Source organism: Crotalus tigris, unplaced genomic scaffold (genome assembly GCF_016545835.1).
Source record: "Crotalus tigris isolate CLP2741 ecotype Arizona unplaced genomic scaffold, ASM1654583v1 scf7180000017716.2861928, whole genome shotgun sequence".
NCBI classification, from domain to species: domain Eukaryota; kingdom Metazoa; phylum Chordata; class Lepidosauria; order Squamata; family Viperidae; genus Crotalus; species Crotalus tigris.
The window spans coordinates 1,225,659-1,246,559 of record NW_024096587.1 but is presented as its reverse complement, the minus strand read 5'-3'; the positions used below and the strand labels follow the sequence as shown (position 1 = coordinate 1,246,559).

At 39.4% G+C, this 20,901-nt stretch overlaps 1 protein-coding gene across 2 annotated transcripts in view; it reads left to right on the top strand.

Annotated features, from left to right (window-relative positions):
- LOC120306091 (PILR alpha associated neural protein) overlaps positions 1-20,550 on the top strand; it is a 49,760-nt gene extending 29,210 nt beyond the window's left edge. For both annotated transcript variants that reach the window (XM_039338738.1, XM_039338737.1), the window contains exons 2-6: positions 2,959-3,026; positions 3,907-4,478; positions 4,767-4,848; positions 12,338-12,565; positions 15,427-20,550. In XM_039338738.1, coding sequence (XP_039194672.1) covers positions 3,010-3,026; positions 3,907-4,478; positions 4,767-4,848; positions 12,338-12,565; positions 15,427-15,448 — 921 coding nt within the window. In that variant the 5' untranslated portion in view covers positions 2,959-3,009 and the 3' untranslated portion in view covers positions 15,449-20,550. The remainder of the gene's footprint in view (positions 1-2,958; positions 3,027-3,906; positions 4,479-4,766; positions 4,849-12,337; positions 12,566-15,426) is intronic.
- Positions 20,551-20,901: the final 351 nt, after the last annotated feature.

The window sequence follows — 20,901 nt, the reverse complement described above, 5'->3', positions numbered from 1 at the left end:
TTACAACTGCAACTTATGATGATTTGTCACACTTACAACCATTGCAGCATTCTCCATGATCAAAATTCAGATACTTGGCAACTGACTCCTGTTTATACGGTCACAGTGTCCCGGGGTCATGTGATCACCTTTTACGACCTTCTGACAACCAAAGTCAATCGGGAAGCGAGATTCACTTAACAACCGTGTTACTAACTTAATAACTGCAGTGATTCATTTAACAACTGTTGTAAAAAAAGGTTGTAAAATGAAACAAAACGCACCTAACAGCTATCTCACTCATCAACATAAATTTTGGGCTCAAATGTGGTCATAAGTTGAGGACTACCTGTAGTGATTTCCCATCTAGGTTCGGTGCATAAATTATGTGTCAGCCATACAATGGTTTAGTGCAGGTATGCCACACCCACCCTGGCCTGATAAGGGCAAAACAAATCCCGATATGTCACAATATGGCCAACAATGCGATCGGGTTTGACACCCCTGGTCTAGGGCATAAAGCCAACTTCCTCAATCTGTTGGCCTCCAACTCTCATAATCTCTAGGCAGGCAGCATAATTCTCAGCTATGCTCACTAGAGATAGTAGGAGCTGAAATTAGGCACACTGAGGAGCAAAAGGTGGGGTAAGGCAGCCTGGAGAGAAGAGGCTTTGGAAAAGTACCTTAGTCTTTGAAAAAAAACTACAAGCTTGTAATAACCAGTATTTTCTATGGACAGATAAACTATATCTGAGATTATCCAGAAGGCACAGGCTGTGTTAGCGACTGAACAGTTATGGAATTCTGGAATTTGAGAATATTGTCTAATCTATTAGTCTACCCGAACAATAGTTCAAAATACAAGTCAGAACATATAATCCACTTGTGTTTTATGTGGGGCAGGAAAGTGGAGGAAGAAGAGACAAGAGACAACTATGGAAAAGGCAACAAGGAATGTTGAAAAGCCATTTTAGCCAACCAGAAAGTAAATACTAAATATTTTATGGGCACATTTTTTTTCTCTAAATTCTTAAGCAGGCTTGGAATCTTTTCTTGCTGATTCATTCCCTTTCAAAATCTCCAGTGTTTATCATTCTAAATTTATTCTTATTCCTTTTCTTGTCTGCATGCACAATTAAAGCGGTTCTTTATATGAAGTGGATTACACATTTCATACTATTAATACATGCAGGAACTGTTAAGTTTTTAAGTGCTAAAAAAAATCCATGACAATATTTTTTTTTCAATTTCAGGAGCAGCAATGGTAATGTTAATAATAGTGAGGTTTTCACATGCTTGACTATTCGGGGATTTTTTTTTTTCATTTTTATGAATGCAAATATGTGCACAAAATGGGAAACTTAGGTCAAGTTTTCTCTCCATATCAAGCTATAGCCTATTTATATTTATAACACATGGTGTCTTTGTAACAGTTCAAAGAACAGGTGGAAAAAGTGGGAAGTTTAGAATCGCGCAGTAATCATAAGGTTCCTTCTTGCTGCCAAATTTGGATTCCATCAGACCTTGACCTTGCAGAACATTAAACTGACTTAATATTTGCTACCTCACCTGGTAAACCTACCCTGCCCTGGCCACGATGCTGAGAAATGGGGATTGTTTTATTTATGCCATACAGGGGACACTAGAGAGAAATATTGGAGGATTCCTCCACAGTTGTTTGCCTTTTCTCCTGCATCACATTTATCTGAAGGGAATGGGTTGGGAGTTGGGCAGGAGACTAATTTTTTCAGATGGCCAAGATGGCATGTTTAGCCATCTCTCAGTCCTCACTCTAATTTTGCTTAAGCCTTTTGCATGGGTGTGTTCAAAGGGAAGCCCACGGTCACCTTAGCTTAGCACTCTTCCTGAAAATGAGGTTAACATTCTTTTAGAGAATGCAGGTTGGTACTCTTGCAGTAGGACATTAACATCAACTGATAATCAAACTCCTTCCAGAAATGAGGTCATTCTTATTCCGGGAGTGTATTAAATCAATATTCAAAAGCAACATTGACAGGCACCAGGAAGGTTATGCTATGAACCAGCAGAGTTAAGGCCATTTATTTCTCTCTCTTCTCCTCCTCAAATTCACCATGCATATCCCTCCTACCACTACTACTGGTTTGCTAATAGTCTCTAAACCAGGGATCACCTTGGAGGCTTGCTGATATATGGGGAGGGCTTGAAAGAACCACCTCTTCTGCTGCCCAGGAATTAAAGGGGGAGGGAGAGGCATGCCCACATCAAGCTACCGTGTCCAATAAGTGCAAGAATCACCTGACTGTACTAGGAATAGAAGTGTACTGATTTATATTCACCTGGAAACTGATTTTGGTGTAAAAGGAAAAATTCTGCTTTAATATTGATACTACCCTGTGTGACTTAAGGTAACCTCTATTCTGGTCTTGGAACAAAAAAACCCACAACATCATGAAGACATAACAGAAAAAGAGAAGTTGCCTGGACATGTCTAGCCTAATAAAGATCATGAATACTACCTGTTTATGTCTAGTCAAACAAAGAGAAGGACTAAGAGTGACCTGCTAGTAGTGTTCCAGTATTTGAGGGGCTACCACAGAGATGAAGGGGCTGAGCTATTCTCCAGAGCATCTGAGGGCAAGACAAGAAGTAACAGATAGAAACTTATCAAAGAGAGCTCCAACCTAGAATGAAGGAGAAATTTCCTGAGAGTGAGAACAATTAATCAGTGGAACTTCAGAAATTGTGAGTGCTCCACCACTGGAGGTTTTTAAAAAGAGATTGGAAGCCACTTCTCTGGAATGGTATAGGGTCTTCTGCTTGAGCAAGGGGTTGGACTAGCAGACCTCCAGAATCCCTTCCAACTTGGTTATACAGTTACGTATTTGTGTTGCAGTCAGATACAAAGGAGGAAAGACCCATGAAAGTTCCTAAGGATCTGGAAGTGTTGGTGTAAATAACATCTAACATTCATCTTTTTTTTTCTTATTCCTGGTTTAGTGAAGAATATGAGACTCATTTACACCTGTGGAAAAACTGTTGCCTCTAGCTATGGAAACTAGTTTCTGGTAAGTCCATAGTATTATTCTAAAATATAGGATAGCAATGAGACCCAGACGATGGCATCTAAGAGACGGTTTTGAAAAAGTTAATCAAACAGCTGCAGGATCAGAAAGAGGTGGGATTAAACACATAGCATCAGTAACTTCAGGTGCTATAAAAAGGCTATTCTGTTGGCATTAGGAATGGGTGAGGCTTGACTAAGAACTAAGAGGCTTAGGAACCAATGCTTGAACACTTTGCAGTTTCACAAAGTAACCCTTTCCTCTTTCGCCCTGCAATGTATTAAGCACAGGTTCCCCATTACACTTAGAGCAGGAGATTCTGGCTTAGTATCGATAACCCAGGATATAAGGATTTCTTCACCAAAGCGATAGTCCATTAAGAAGGGAAGAGCATATAGCCATGCTCCTTAAATAATATTCAATGACATCACAGGTAACTAAATGCAGCCACTAGACTTCTTGGGCGGAAGAGTGCAGTGCCCTCTGAATGACATGAAATTCTAAAAAAGACTGAAAGGAGGATCTCTATACAAGAGATGGAGGGATAATTGAATCTGTGCTGGAAGGTTGCAAAATCTTTCCTCTTCACTGTTAACCGTGCAACTCCTCCCAGGCATGGCCTTAATTGGAGAAAGTAAAATGATACTTAATTCTGGTTGAGAAATACGCTGCTGCTCCACCTTCATGGTGAGCCTAAGGCATATTCATGTCTGAGGCAATAAACTCAAATGGAGAAATTCTCTGCTTTTCTACTTGTTAACATGCGGCCCCTCCTAGTTATCTCAGAAGCTGAACAAAACCACTAGCTGAAACACAGCCATCTTGTAGCATAGAAAGAGGAGTGGTCTGGTGAATAAGGAACATCTCTCTTTCTTTTCAACAGCCATAGGAGGGTCCCCCTGGTCTCCTGCTTCCATCTGCTGCCCTTCTGGCTACTCCTCCTCCTAGCCTCAGCAGTTCCGTTGCACAGCGCCTGGTCTCTTCGGACCCGTGGTCTTCTGGCAGCCCGGCCATTGTGCAGCCACCGGAGCCCCACAGCATCCAGATCTTTCTGTATCTGGGATAGGAACCTGCCCACAGAGAAAACAGGATTTCACTCTACCTCACTGCGGCTGCACTCTATGGTTTCCAAAAGGGCTGGCCAACGCCATGCCATACGGCTGAGGCGTCAAGCCCAAGGGATCCAGCCTGCTACTCCATCTGGCTTTGAAGATGGCCCCTCCTCATCTCAGTACCCCTGGGCCATTGTTTGGGGTCCCACAGTTTCAGTTGATGAGGGAGGGGATGCCAGCTCTGCCAACCCAGGCTTCCCACTTCTGGATTATGCCTTTGTTTCATCCAATGGAATGGCAACAGCACAACCCAATTCCCACTCACTGTTACACAATGAAGGGCTCAACCTGCGTCAGACCCCAGCCACTCTACCACCCTTCCTCTTTGGACCTCGGGGAGAAGGTAATCATCAGTTGCTTTCCCTTATTCCTTTACAAACTGCTTTAATGATTCTGTGTAACCAACAGCTTGAGTAACAAGCCAAAATTAGGCAGGGGCTATTTTTGTCATTGCAAAAACTGCCTTCTGTGGCTGCTAGGTTTTTGCCTTTCTGTTTACAGACATGCAGAAATCAATCTAGGAAATAACTGACCTTCCAAAAAGGAGCTTAAAAATTAGTGCTTCTCCTCATAAAGTTAGTCCCACTTCTTTCTTTCTTTTTTCTGACTCCGCAACCTTTGTCTGTTCCAGGTGTGGACCCCCAACTTTACGTCACCATTACAATTTCTGTCATTATCATCCTTGTTGCAATGGGAATAATACTCAAATTCTGGTGAGTAGATTCTACACAGGTGTAAAGAGTTGTTCCGGACCTTAGCTGAAATCAAAAGTAGTATTGTGGGATGTGGCAATGGTCCTGGGAATGGGCTATAATTGCAGATAATGAATTTCAATGCCTTGGAGGTCATTTTTTCAATTATCCATTCATTTGTCTTGGAAGTGTATTTTGTTTCCCTAATTATCTCACAAGCAGTCAGGTTGTATGAATAAAGTTAGTGCTGTCCAGCAGGAAGCATTTTGTATATTATGAAGCCCATAATATGCCTAAGGCTGCAAATGGCAGGTCACTACCCTGTCAAACTAAAGGAATTATCAGTAGTTACACTAATGCCTACCTCTTTACTACTGTGAGTGGTGTTTAGGATGAAGAAGATTTAAAGGTCAAACCCAGCAACTTTCAAGCAATGGATGCTTTCCATTTTCTCTTTTCAGTTTTGTACAGATAAGCTGATTCTCTACTGAATATTTGGATCGGATGCTGTGTGGTTTCAAAGTATAGAATAAAACCCTAATAGATCTATTCTAAATATTTTGCCCAATAGATTATCAGAAGTATATAATAAATGATAAAATGGTTTTATCATTATGTTGTGGTGAATGTTTAGCTTCTTTCCTCAGTTAAGAACGAATTTCAATCTCATTCGACATAATGAAAATAACCTCCTATGTCCTACAATGTTCAACTTAGGATGAAGGCAATGGCTCTGCTCATAATAAGGCTGAGCAGTGATCCAGATTCAGAGGGCAAAATGTGATTTGGTATGTGCATGAGCACACATGGCTAAAACTCTGGAGAGGCCCTGCCAGTCTGCATAAAGAATATTAGCTAAATGCACCAAAGATCTGATTCAGTTTCATGCAGCTTTTGTTCACTTTTTAAAAGCTATAGCTAGTTTACATGTAACATTAGATCATAATGTTGAGGTTTTTCTGTTTTTGGCTTAGTGGGATGTGCAAAGCTATCCATATGGTTTAATATTATATGCAAAACAGGGTGTTTTGGTTGAAAAAAATGTAGCTTTTTGTTATGTGTTGCAAAGTAAAAAGTTAGCAGCTCACTGATATAATGGAGACACAAGACTACAGACTGAACTGGGTGTCTTTTGGATGGATCTGCCATACAATTGTAAAACCAAGAGACAATTAGATTGATGCTGCAGATGAATGTATAGCTTTCTTTAAATATTCGGTCTGTGCTCATATCAGATGCCCTCAAAGTATTCCCAAGGCAGTCACCACGTAAGGGGTTGATGGAGTCTTTTATTCAGTTGCCATAATCCAAGCCCCAATGTAGAGAGCTTTTTCTTTTTGCGTACAGTGATTTTATGTTTTATTTTTTCCTTGTTTCAAAAGCCAAAGAACTATTTGAAGAGGTAGCTTTAAAAGTTTTGCTTCAAACCTGTTATCTTCCCTCTGTAGAACAGAGGCAGGCAATGTTTATGTGGTACAACATAAAATGTTTCACTGCTGGAAGCTATATTTTTTTTTATTTTGGGTACCAAGAGAAACAAAATGTTTCTAAATAGGCAGCACCAGCATTTTTCTTTTCTTTTCTTTCTTTCTGGGGTATGTTTGCTGTATTATTTTTACAAATTGATTGACTGTATATTCTAAGCCTTAACCAACATTTTAGTTCCCTGCCAGAAAAATGTGGAAAATTGTGTTTCAGATCTCTGCTGATTTTCAGTCTGCAATTGTATGTGGATCTGGAGGTTCCAAAAATATGGTTTTAAGGTTGTCTGTTGTAAATCATGGACTGCCCACATCTGATCTAGTATGTATAAGAAACAAAACTGATTCTTATTTCATCCGCCCTTTTAGGAGACAGAGAGAAAAGGGGAATTTGCTGTCACCTACACAATACTTAATTCATCCACTACTGGAAGAATATTTAAACCACGTAGAGCTTTGTTAACAAATTGGAGTTGAAGGGAAACAAGCAGGCCTCTTATTTTCCTAAATGTTTAGGCTGCTAACGCACATTTGTGGGACAGCAGGAATCAGAAGCAATATGTTCACACCTTGTAATCAGAGCAAACATACAAAGTTGTGGAGGTCAGCCCCAGGATGGAGGATTATGGTTACATAGGTGACTTTCCTCCTTAGTGACTACCTTTGTCTAAGCTCATAAAGCTCAAGTAGGCATATGGGTGGGCGGGCAGGCAGCCTGGCTAGCTAACGGGGTAATTATTTTGTATCAGTTGCTTGCCTTATTCCTTATCCTGCACCAGAATGCAAGTGTCAACACCAGGGGTAGTCAACCTTTTTATACCTACCGCCCACTTTTGTATCTCTGTTAGTAGTAAAATTTTCTAACCGCCCACCGGTTCCACAGTAATGGTGATTTATAAAGTAGGGAAATAACTTTACTTTATAAAATTTATAAAGCAGAGTTATAGCAAGTTAAAGCATATAATAACGACGAGTTGTGTTTCTACCAAACAGTTCTACTTTGGTTTCATCTGACCATATGACATTCTCCCAATCCTCTTCTGGATCATCCAAATGCTCTCTAGCAAACTTCAGACAGGCCCGGACATGTACTCGCTTAAGCAGGGGGACACTTCTGGCACTGCAGGATCTGAGTCCCTGGCAGCGTAGTGTGTTACTGATGGTTGCCTTTGTTACGTTGGTCCCAGCTCTCTGCAGGTCATTCACTAGGTCCCCCTGTGTGGTTCTGGGATTTTTGCTCACCGTTCTTGTGATCATGTTGACCCCACGGGGTGAGATCTTGCGTGGAGCCTCAGATTGAGGGAGATTATCAGTGGTCTTGTATGTCTTCCATTTTCTAATTATTGCTCCCACAGTTGATTTCTTCACACCAAGCTGCTTGCCTATTGCAGATTCAGTCTTCCCAGCCTGGTGCAGGTCTACAATTTTGTTTCTGGTGTCCTTTGACAGCTCTTTGGTCTTCACCATAGTGGAGTTTGGAGTGTGACTGAGGTTGTGGACAGGTGTCTTTTATACTGATAACAAGTTCAAACAGGTGCCATTAATACAGATAATGAGTGGAGGACAGAGGAGCCTCTTAAAGAAGAAGTTACAGGTCTGTGAGAGCCAGAAATCTTGCTTGTTTGCAGGTGACCACATACTTATTTTCCACCATAATTTGCAAATAAATTCTTTCCAAATCAGACAATGTGATTATCTGGATTTGTTTTCTCGTTTTGTCTCTCATAGTTGAGGTCTACCTATGATGACAATTACAGGCCTCTCTCATCTTTTTAAGTGGGAGAACTTGCACAATTGGTAGCTGACTAAATACTTTTTTGCCCCACTGTAGAAACAGGAAGTCTGATGAAATTACATTTAATTAATTAAATTATTAATGAGATCCCTGAGGCTGATGCTGCGAAACTAAATACTGGATATCTGGCTCAATTTTTGTAAGGAACAAACGAAGGTCTCCTCTTTCGGAAATATTCAGGCGGTTTCTTTCTTTGGTCATAATATGATTAACAGCACTAAAGCCTGATTCCACAAGATATGAGGTAGGGAAAGGTATCAATAAACTGAATATCATTTTCCACATATTTGGATATAAGGCAGGCATTTTTTTTACTTTGCCATAGGTTTTCATATCCACCACTTTCAAATTTATGTTTACTTTCTTCATCATATCTAATTTCTAACAGTTCTTCTTGGCAAGTTATATCAGCCTCTTCAATATTTGCGGTAAAAGGATTTTTCATCCAGTCATACACCTTCAATTTCAAAATATCTTCAAATCGTTTTTCCATGTCCAATTTAAGTCCTGGGCAAGCAGGAATGAAGAGAAAGCCTTTATGGCCTCTACCCTGGTATTGAGGGAATGCCCAGTGGAGTCTGGTTTGTCCCCGATCCGTGCCTGTCACAGCAGGATGAAGAGAGAGCCTGGTTTTTGTCAGAGATGCCTGAAATCTCTATGACTGAGGGCTCTGTGTGGCTCTCAAAATGGCGGCCGCACCAAAATTAGCGGCCGCTTGTATTTCGGCTGGGCTTTCCCAGCCATGAGGGGCTCTAAGAGGAAGCTTGTTGTTCGTTGTGCCTTTAATTCCCCCCACCCCCCCGAAGCCGAAAATGAGGCACTTGCAGTTTTATCTCATTGCGCAGCCTCTGCTGCGATCCGGATCGTCGAGAAAGTTGACGGGAGCCTCGCAATGATGGCGCACTTCAGCAAGGCTCTCTGGCCTCCGAGAGCTCCGTGGGGGGTCGCACAGCTGAGGCTAACACCCCGCGCCTGCTGGAAAGCTCTGTGAGCCGATCGGAGGGCTCAATGGATCCAAAAATTTAAACAGCTCGATTGAACCCCTACCGCCCACCAAAAAAGCTGGAACGCCCACTAGTGGGCGGTAGGGACCAGGTTGACTACCACTGGTAGTTCCCAGGGAAGCAACAAAACCCTTTTGTTGCTAGCTCAGCTCCTGTTAAAATCCACTCCCACCTGCATTTCTAGCACTAATTCTAGGCCCAGAACTCTTGAAATCAGAATTAAAATTGGCAGCCTTATCTACATTAGGCAAGGCGTAGAGGCAAACATGTTCTGGAAGCTTTGACAATTGTATTAACTATCATCTGTGTCATATGATATCAATCCAGGAGATTCTTCAGGCAATACGGTCGCCTTAAGGATTGAAAATTTCAGAAAATGCTGCTGAGATATCGACAGCTTTTGCCTGACACATAAAAAGGAAAACAAAGGATTTGTGTATAGGGATGGAAGGGTTTATTCAGTGGCTGTGGATCGCTGTATGTTGGTTGCTGGTATGGAGCATGTGGTTGAGTAGAAGCTGCCTTTTTTTCATAACAATGATGTAATATGAAGCAGTTTAGTTATTACGAAATGAGTGAAAACCTATTTTACAATGAAAGCACAAAGATTTGATGTTTAGTAATTCTGAGCATACATTCTTGCTGACAGAATACAAGGATTAATTTGCAGGCTCAGATAAAAGTAATGTTTTCTGGGATTCCTGGCAATAGAGTAACCAGGCTGTTTTAGGGATCCACATCACCTTTTTTTCCAATGGCAGCAAGCTCTAAGATAACCTCCTAATCTGTTTCCTAGGTAAGCAGGTAGATTCGTGCATGTCTGCAAGATATGATACTTGCCAACATTAGTATAGTGGTTTAAGTATTAGACTAAGAGTAAAAAGGAAACCGAGGTTCAATTCCCCATTCAGTCCCCAAGCTGATCAGCAAATTATCTCAGTTTAAATTACATCATAGATTTTGTGAGGCTTAAACAAAGGTAGCAATCTAAAATTGAGGTAGACAAAGAGAAACTCTCTAAAGGGATTTTTACATAATAAAGTCAATTGGCTATGCTTATTTTAATCCTTCTCTGGCAGCAGGAAATATACAAGATATTATCCTTATGAAATAAGAGAGAATGGAGTTGGGGAATAGTGGTGTAAAGTGGTGAACCACACAATTTCCAGATGAGAAAGAAGAATAAATAATTAAGAGGTCCATGAAATAATAATGTACTTTCTACAGAGAAAGGAACAGTCTCAACTATATTACTGTTAATGTTGTCATTAAGGAAGTAGCCTGAGAGAGTTTTAGAAACACTCATATACTTTTGTTGTACAGGGTTAAAACAAAAACATCTTAGCCTCCCAAATGAATTTGGGAATCACTGTTTCCTCTTTTTTATGGTAAATGCACCCATTTTATTACCTTAAGTTATGAATTCTAACATATTTATTCTTTAATTAGCCAAGATACAATACAAAACAGAAAAACAGGAAAAAAGCAGATTGACAAACATCCAACACTAATAACCAAAAGAAGGAACTTATAAAAATGTATATAAAAAAGAGAAAATTGGCAGCATTAAATCTAACATTAAACATTAAAAAATCCATCGTGTCTGAATGCTGAAAGATACATCCAAAAATAATATGTTCTCCTCTCCTTATGCAATGGATCTACAAATAATTATAAACTTTTCCATCTATATTTAACAAAAATGCTACATTAGATACACAAATATCCCCAATATGAAAATCTACTTATATAGCAATCAAATCAATCCAATATTGCTTTACAATCTATGTATTAAAAAATCACCAGTCAACAGGTTACCCCAAATGTAAAACTAATCTTCAAATCCCTCTGTTAACCATCTGTTATTGTATTTAAGACATAGAAAGTCCACAAACTCTTTCCAGTCTCTTATAAAGTTGTTCAGTCCACTGTTTTTAATTAAGGCAGTTAATTTTGCCATCTCTGCTACTTCAGTCAGTTTTAAAATCCACTCTTCAACAGCCAGCCTCACCTTTTCTTTCCAATGTTTAGCATATACAACCCTCGCAGTGGTCACCATATAAAGAAATAGCGTCGCAAACTGTTTTTCCAATTGGTTTGTCCATAATACCTAAAAGAAAAGCAGGAACCACTTTTGCATGTTCTAAATTACTACGCATATAAATTGCTGTTGTTAGTGAAACTTATTTGCTTTTCTGTTCCAAATGTGTAAAGTGCTGTACAACTCAATAAAAAAACAATCAACTATATAAATAAAACTAACAAAATGAACGAAAACAAGAATTAAAAAATAAAAGCCAGGTGAAGCTCTCTCAAATGCCTGAGCTTTAATGAAAAATATTTTTAAACAATAGATATGTAGTAAAGAACCAGACCAATTCCTTTAATTGTTATATACCAAAGTCTGGTCATGGGTAAAAGGAACCTAGAATGCAGATAGTCCTCGACTTATGATCACAACTGAGTCGAAAATTTCAGATGCTAAATGAGACAGTTGTTAAATGAGTTTTGCCCCATTTTACAACTTTTCTTGCAACAGTTAGTAAGTGAATAACTGCAGTTAAGTTAGCAACATGGTTATTAAGTAAATCTGGCTTCCCCATTGACTTTGCTTGTCAGAAGATCACAAAAGGTGATCACATGACCCTGGGACATGGCAACAGTCATAAACATGAGCCAATTGCCAAGCATCTGAATTTTGATCATGAGACCGTGGGGATGCTGCAAATGTCATAAGTGTGAAAAATGGTCATAAGTCATTTTTTTCAGTGCCATTGTAGCTTTGAACAGTCACTAAACAAACTATTTAAGCTGAGGACTACCTGTATAGCCATTTTCTGTTGAGCTTGGTCCACACGTCATGGGGTGCGTTTCATAGGCACAGTTCCTATAGATGCCCATTAAACTTCCACAAACAGTATCCAGTATTGTAATACTCTGAGATGTTTGAGTATCGATGCACTCAAAAAGAGAACAGGTTCTCTGGCAGCTATACAACAAATGGGCTTTTTTTATTTCCCTAGTAATTAAAATAATAGTTTGAATGCTGAAAAATACAGTGTTCTTGCAAAAGATCTAATACAGTATGTGGAACGAAGACAATGGAATGCGTTTCTAAAACTAAGCAATGAATCACACAAACACACACACACACACACACACACACACACATACTGGAACTTATGTATGCATGCTGTCTTGATGGTAACCCCCTTCTCCACCTACTTTAGCTGGGACCGGAATCAAAAGCGCCGTCACCATTCTAGTCAGCAAAATGAATTGCAGCAGCAGGAGAGCCAGCAGCCTTTAACAGACCTGTCACCTGCCACGGTCAGCATCCTAGGACCCTACAGCGATTCACAGGTTCCTACGCCAGAGATGGTGGAAAGTGGACAAGTACTGGAAGGCTTGGAGAAGCTGGACAGTCTAGGGAAGTCCAGTGCCTTCCAGCTCAATAGGTAAGTAGCAGAGTGGACAATAATTGGCTGTTGCTTTTGGCAGAAGAAGAGGGGGAAAACAAGTAAAAATCAGAACAAAAAATATCAGAAGTATGTGAGCAGCTGATTTTTTGTGCAGGGCTAGTGAACCTCTATTTGAGCCACATGTCAAAATAGATTCTACATTTTGGTGCTGGTTTTGTTTCCCCTTAAAATTTATACTCCCTAGGCTTTCTCAGACACGATGCTTGGGAGAAATGAATGGAAAAGGGACCATTTCTAAATGGAGGGTGACTTTGTAAAATTTTGTCAATTTTATAACACACAGTTCTAAAGACTATCACGGGGAATATAACAACTGTTTCATTCTATTTGTTTCAAAGTATATAACCATTTTTATGTATTCTTATTCTCCCCCCCTCCCCCCAGCTTTTGTTCATTGGAAGATATGCAGTTTTCCTTTTCAGTACCCATTCATTTGTGCTATGGCTTTTTTCAAGTGGCGTGAAAAGTGATCAGTAATAAACATTCTTCCTCTATTCCATGATATTAAACATTTAAAAAAAAATTTACAGAGACATCCCTGTGGTAGCAGTATTTGTGTTCAAAAGGTAATAAAAAGAGACCAGCAGTAATATTCCTACAGCAGGATTCTTCAAACTCTTTTAGGCGGTGGAACCTGTTAGTTAGGAAAAGAAAGAAACCTTGATCAAAAGGCAACAGTCTACTGATAGATAATTGGCTGTGCTTGAGTGATTTTCTTTCCTTTAGTGTCTCACAGAACCCTGAGGTTGAAAAACTATGCCTTAGAGAGGACAAGTTGTAGATTGAGAGCTTCAGTTGTTTAATTTGTGCGTACTATGCTTTGTCACTGTGTTCCGGTTCCATTTTAGTTATAAAACATTAGCAAATATCCCTTCAAGAATTAATGGCACTGGGGAGAGGGAAGGTTGACTTTCTGTTTTTGTCTTTGTATAGCTTTAAGTTCCAGTAGGTATAAACCAAAAATAGAGATACAAAGAGTTCAGAAACCTCAAGGAAAATAATTGAAAAGCAATTGATTGATTATGTGCCATCAAGTTGCTGCTGACTCTTAGCAGCCATATAGATTTTCTTCATGAGGATCTATCCCTGACTTAGCCTTTCATGTCTTTCAACAGCACACTCACTGCCACTGTAGCTGAGCCTACCCACATGCTGGATGGTGGTCCTCTTCTTCTCTGTCTTTCCACTTTTCACGGGCTCCTGAAATAACGCATCACTACAACAGGCTTGGGATAGGCCATGTCCCTGGATATTTGATGAACTATAGTTCCCAGTACCCTCAGGATGCTGGAAGGTGCAGATCCCATAGTTGGTATAGGAAATGTAGTAGTCTTATGTTACTGCTTTTAAAAATGATCCTCAATAGAAGGAGCAACAAAAATAAATCCTTAACAACAATTATGACCTTTAGAAATAATGGAAGAGAAATCTCGCTACTTTTCATTATTCATAGCACGAGCAGAGTCCAATATGCCAGGCAAGACCACAGAGGTAGCAAGAGTTACATTGCTTGATTGCATCCCCCCCCCTCCCCTTATAATAGTATATAAACAGAATGCATTGGTTTCTGTAAAATGGGTTGGGTTCCCTAAACCAAATCATAGATTAACTGCCACCGTGCAAATATGTGGTAACAAAATTACTTAGCCCTCTAACATTTATCGGGCTAAAAGTGGCTGAAGGTGAATACTACCAATACTGTGATACATTTGACAATTTACAAGGGGATCTTGGTTCTATATATAGTAAATATATAATAGCAGCTGGATATCCATCAAAAATTATAGTTGATCAGCGAGAATCAAATATTAATACAGGTGGACCTCGACTTACAGCCATTTGTATAATGACCATTTGAAGTTACAATGGCACTGAAAAAAGTGACTTATGAGTCTTTTTCACACAACCATGCAGCAGCGTCCCTGTGACTACATGATCAAAATTCAGACACTTGACAAACGGCATGTATTTATGACGGTTGCAGTGTCCCGGGGTCCACGTGATCACATTTTGCAATCTTCTGACAAGCAAAGTCCATGGGGAAGTCAAATTCACTTAACAACTGTGGCAAAGAAAGGTCATAAAATAGGGCAAAATTCATTTAACAGCTATTTTGCTTTCCAATGGAAAATGTTGGGATCAGTTGTGGTCATGAGTCGAGACTACCTGTAGAGTTACAACTTAAAGGCAAACACCCGTAGTATGAGAGAGGATTTTTGACAAAAGGATTTTTTTCTGACCACCCATTTCTGTCTTACTGTTTGTTTTGATTTTTTTCCAACCTGGGTATCTCAGAAGACATTTCTCTAATCAGGATATTCCATTCCTTGCTATTGTCATCAGCCGCTCCATCTTGATGCCCTGGATGATGTGTGCTGGGTTCTTTGGGAATAGATGGGAGTGACAGGAGTAGAAAGGACCGTGCCTGCTCTCCACGAAGGGGCTCTTCTCTTCTTGTCCCATGGGTAGTTTTATATCCTTCTTCTTTCTAAAGACTCCTGTCTATAGGAGCCTCCTCCCACAAATGGAAGACAAGAGATGCAGCAATGAGAAAGCATGAACCGAATGTGGATAATGTAAATTTATTTAAATGTAATAGTTGATGGAAATACTGTCAACTTTCCTAAAATTTATCATTTTGTCATAGTGCAATGACTTACATGCTATCCCTTTTTATAGAGAACTAAGGATGTTTTAGTAATAATCCCATCCGGGCTATGATAGCATTGCAAGAAAACAGATAAAGCCACTCTATTCATAGCATCTAAGTACTGGGAATACTTTTTATTTATGTCTCTAATTTTCTCCCACTCCGTTTCTACTTCTGTCTCCCTCAGGATTCCACTGGTGAACTTGTGACTGAATGCAATGGAAGGAATAAGGCTTGATGTCCTTGTAATGAGCTCAAATGCTGAATCTTCAAGGGAGTCCCACAGAAGCGGCAGCCCTTCCTTTAGTCCCATCCTCCTGCAATGCCACTTCTGGTGCAACAGAAGAGTTATTGTGGATCCCTTTGTGTCACCTCCTTCCACCATCACTGCGGGCCCAACTAAAACAAAGATGAGCTCACGTTCAACCCGCCAGGCTGGGCTTTCAGGAGCCCCATGGTGCACGGCGATTAGGGCAGTGTCATGCCAACAAAGCCCGGGGAAGGAACAAGCGGATGAAAGTTACTAGTATGATAATAATTTTAAACACATCTCCCTTGTATCTTGACACAAACAGTTGCATTACAGATATTTATTAGTAAGCATGCTTGATACCAAGAGGCAGGATGCTGTGTGTCTTCCCTTCCTTCCCAACTTTTGTTCTCTTCCTCTTCGTGGGATCTGATGGGTCTTCCAAAAGGGCAGTTCTTAGTATCATTTGGGGTGGGGTGGGGGGATGATGCGGTTCTTACTGGGTTGTGGGAATCAACATACTATATAGAAAGTAAAAGTATGATTAAGGAGAACTAGATACAAAGAGTCAGTAACAAACAGCATACCACACTCAATTTCCTATGGTGGTTTTCAGATTAACCTTTTCTCTAGAATTGCCATCCCTTGTTCATCTTTTTAAAATTGTGTTCTAGTATCATACTAAACCTAGGACCTGGTTAATCCAAATATGCCACTTTCCTTTGAAAACCATTGCTTGTTTATAGTTAACTGATACAGAACAAAAACCTCTGCCCAGAGATAATAGGAGAACATGGTCGTAAACAAACAAGCCAATGGCTATTTCAATGAAACAATTGCAAGACTATACTGTCTAGTGATGACAGGCTAACCATAACTGAAGTTTTGATAGGGTCTTGTGCTTCCTATTAAATATTTCCTGGCTGCAGGTGTGGTATGCTTGATTGCTTCATAATGAGAATGAATGGGAGATAAGTGAAAAGCTATTAATGGCCCTCTGAATAGTTTCTCTTCAACCCAATGCAGCCTTTGTTTTGACAGCAGAACAAAAATGCATTAGAGGGGTTTGTTAGTTGCTTTTTTTTTTGTCTTAAAAATATTGTGGAATTATGTCCCTTCCCTCTGTGGCAGAAAACTAGCTATTGAGGAATTAAAAGAGGAAATAGCTTGTTTATATTGCTGGGAACTTTCACTAAACAGAACCTTTTTGTGCATAAACATGCTAAGATTTTCTTGATAGCAGCAAGTGTTGTTCCTTTTGTATATGTAAAATCTCTGATTAATTAAATTTACTGCCAACTGCAGAAAGGTAGTTCCTTAGCACCACTGTAGTATGTAGGCAACCCATACCATCTGTCTGTTCTTGAATTTTTAAGCACATTACTTGCTATAGCTATGGTGCCAAGAAGGTATTCCTTTTATGTCCCGCTTCATTTGCCCTTCTATAGCATTTCATTCTAGTTCTGATTTCCCCACTACAATGATTGGATGAGACGTACCTGTCCTGATGCCCCCAATGAAAACTTTGGTTTGCAATAAGTGTGGCCTCCAAAAGCATTGTAGTCAGTGCCAAATGCATTTCTTCTAGGAAGGGATTCCAAAATTGAGGTATCACTGCTGACGGTGCTAGCTGGTGTATATAGTGTGCATTGTGCCCTTCCAAGTAGGGAAGTAGTAGAGATAGAGTTTCAGGTGGAGATTTGAAGATGGGCAGCCCAAAGATTATAAACCATACGTAGCCACTGGAATTTGCATTGCTAAACATTTCAGTCCTAACCTTAGGCTTATAATCAAGCCTTCTGGGGTCTGCTTTTGTTTTAAAGCACGGACCAGCTACCTGGGCAGTCTGACTCTTCTTAGGATATAAAGCTACTTCCTTGCAATTCCAGCATCATTATCCCTGGGTGTTCCATATTTTCTGCAGTGGATTCTCTAAGCCTAGAATAAATAGTAAAGGTATATGTTTACAGTTTTGTACAGTATCTGCAGAACTGTGTTGTCTAAGCAGGACAAAACCAAAATCTGCTTTTTGAAATACGGGCATCTGTTCCAAAGCCCCAAGGAAGCACTTACTTGTTCTTTTTATTACTTCAGTTTCTGACAAGCACAACTTCTTTATCAAAGGCTCCTCCGGTAATTATATCTGAGCTTCCAACGTAAAGCCGTGTTTCTGTGATAAATCCACAAGGGGCAGATTCCTTTTTACCCATCTTCCCAGATACTAGATTGCATAGTTATGAGATACTCTGTACAAACATTTGTTATGTTTATATCTTGCTCTTTCCCAAGGAAACGCACTGAATGAGTAGGTGCCACCCTGTCAATTTTAGACTCACAACTCTTCTGCGAGGTGAGAAAGAGAAAGTGGCCCACATTTATCTGAATGGAATCAGAGATTTGAAGCCAGCCTGAATGGAGATTTGAAGCTAGCCAGGTATTTGGGGTTTAACTGGCCCTCTTAAGTTCTGGAGAAAAATGCATGAGTAACTTTTTATATTTCAAGTCACTTCTATCTTATGAACACTCAGAATTAAATTTCATTGTTGCATTTAGAATTCCACTCTTAGAACCACCAAATAGTCAAAAGAGTATAGGGATCCTGTACTATTGAAAATGAGGGGTAGGAAGGGGGAGCTGTTGTCATTTTATTTTAATTGAGGAAGAAATAAAGGAAACTTGCCATTGTTATTTGTATTTATCCCTCTCCTTTCTTTGTAGTATACTTAATAACAATTAAAATGTTTTCATTATTTCATCTGCTTAAGGGTATGATACACAGGAAATTATTTTAAAGTGTCACTTATTTAAGTATGGAGTTACATCTATTTTTAAATTAAGAATTAATTGCCATAATAATGCCAGCATAAATTTCTTATTCAAGTGAAATAACTTTATAGTTTATTTTTATGTAGTAATATGAAGTTAGTAATCCCTTCTGCTTGTTTGGGGCAAAGGGATCATCATCTAGTTAGTTAAGAACTATAAAGCTCTATATTTTATTAATTATAACAATAGCACAGAGTTAGAATGTGACTACCAAGATCCCTAGTGGAAACCACAGACCACCCAGGCATGCTTATTAACCAAATAATAATAACAATAATAACCAACCCCCACCATAACTGTATCCTCTTTGCCTGGGTTTGAAATGCCAAAATCAGTCAACTGAGCTTTTTTCAGCTTGTTTATAAATGTCATATTTTAATGTCTGTACGCAAAGCTGCTTTTATTTTAGCAACACATAAGCCCTAATCCACCATCTTCATCAAAATTAAAGAGAAGTTGGAATGGATGATGCTGTAGCATGTGAAGTAAAACAAGAAAAAGACATGCGGCAGAAATATTATTAAGACTGCCCATCACTGGAAGTAAAGGAAAAATGGTGTCGATATAAACTTTGGGAGGGAAGGTGAAAAACTGGTTAGGTGCTTAACTACTTAGATGTTTACCTTTTCTATGCCTGTTATTCTCTTACCTTGATATGTGTTTGAAGAAGATAAGGATTCTTCCTCAACAAAATTGTGTTCTCTGACCTTTAAAAATATTAATCCTCATGCTGTTAAAACAGAGTGATGTCAGCAAGTCTGACTAAAGATGTTTTAGCCAATGAAATGAAAAATGCAAAAACCTTCAGCATGGAATTCAGTTGATGGGTAATCCACCAGAGACTTTTCTTCTACATGCCTCATTGTAATTAAGGGCATTTCTGTGTTTACTGTTTGAGCTGTTCCTATCCTTTGCTCATGCCTGCTTGACTCTACGCCAGCTTAAAAAAGCCTGGCCAATATATAACTGTATACTGTATTCGTTTCTAAGGGCTTTTTGACTACAGTGGGTGTAGCTGTTTTGAACATAATTGGTCAAAATCCAATGTGTTTTACAATTATATTTTTTTCTTTCCAAAATTCCTTTCTCATGCTTTGCTTTACTTTCTTGGGTAACGATTGGAATGCTGGACTGATTCTCCAGTCAGCTGAGATAGAAGAATTTTATCCCCATCTTCCAAGCAGCTCATGGCTTAAAATAGCTCAACTGTTACCGTACTTTTAAGACATTAAACACAATCCATGCTAGCATTTGATGGGTTACTTATATGGGGAAAAGAGATGGAGCAGCTGCAAAGATCATAACCAAGTTGTTCTAAAATTATTTCTCCCAGCCGGAATAGGAAGAGGTAGCACTGGAAACTGTTGGGTAGGCAAAGCAGAGATGCTGCCAAAGGAAGCAGGCAGGGTTAAGCAAAACTGAAAATTGAGGTGGGTGAGATGGAGGAGAAGCCATGTCGTGGGCAGCAGCCAGCATTTATCCATTCCTGGTTTGGATACATACTTTATTTTGGCACATGGCCAAAACTATGCACAAACCCTAAATTTGCTGCTCCAAGGTTTTCCAGGTGAAAGGGGTGGTTGAAGCGCCTGGTTGGACGGTCTCATCTCCTCTTCATTAGGGTTCCTCTTGCCCTTGCCTTGACCCAGCTAAACCAGGGGAGCATAGATTTTTCCACCCAATAGGGGGGAAAAGAAGCTAACAATGATTACCATGATGGGTTATGCTGAGGTCTAATAGGTCTGGTCATGAGAGAATGGCTCTGCCATAAGCATACATATTGTAGACAGTTCTGTCTCCGTGACAGTATGTACAGCTCCATAAAAAACTTCTTTAACTTCACTGCATTGGAATCCTTAGAGTCTTCTGTGTCATTATTTATTTTTGTTGGCCTCTGCATCAGTGATAGTACATTAAATGCTGTTAATTGTAAGTGCATAACTACACAGAGCTTCCCAATGGGGGTGGTTACACTGCAGGATGAATGTACTTTCTATCTCTGCTACATGTAATCAGATTTCTTTGTCGGGTTTTAATTCTCTTGTTGGCCATATTGCAGACGTGAGAGCTGTAATGGTAGCATCAGGCAAATATCAACTGGGACCCAAACAACCCATGAAACAAAAGCCACTTGGGTTTATATTTTCCAAGAAAAATCTATGACATTGTAATATTTTTTCCTATTTGTTTTCATGCCAATATCTTTTTTTAAATAAATTAATTTATCCTTACAAGTATAAACAATTTAGTAATTATCACCTTCTCTTAAAATACAACACATGATCTCTTCTTCCCATAACCCATCTCTTATATATAAACAAATTCATAAAATGTTTTAATTTCAGTCCTGATGTCAACAAAAGTCCATTAAAATCTATTTTAACTTTGATCAAATAAACTAACTTTATCTTTTTCTCACTTAGTGTTTCAAAGGCACTGGCTGTGATTTGAGCAAGATGGCTATTTCCTTATCTCTGAGAGTACTAAATGCACTGGCTCCATTCTTTTGCAATGGCTGGAGCACTTGTGGGTGATCTCAGTTGCTCTCCTTATCCACAGAGGAATTATGAAGAGCTGGTTTACTCG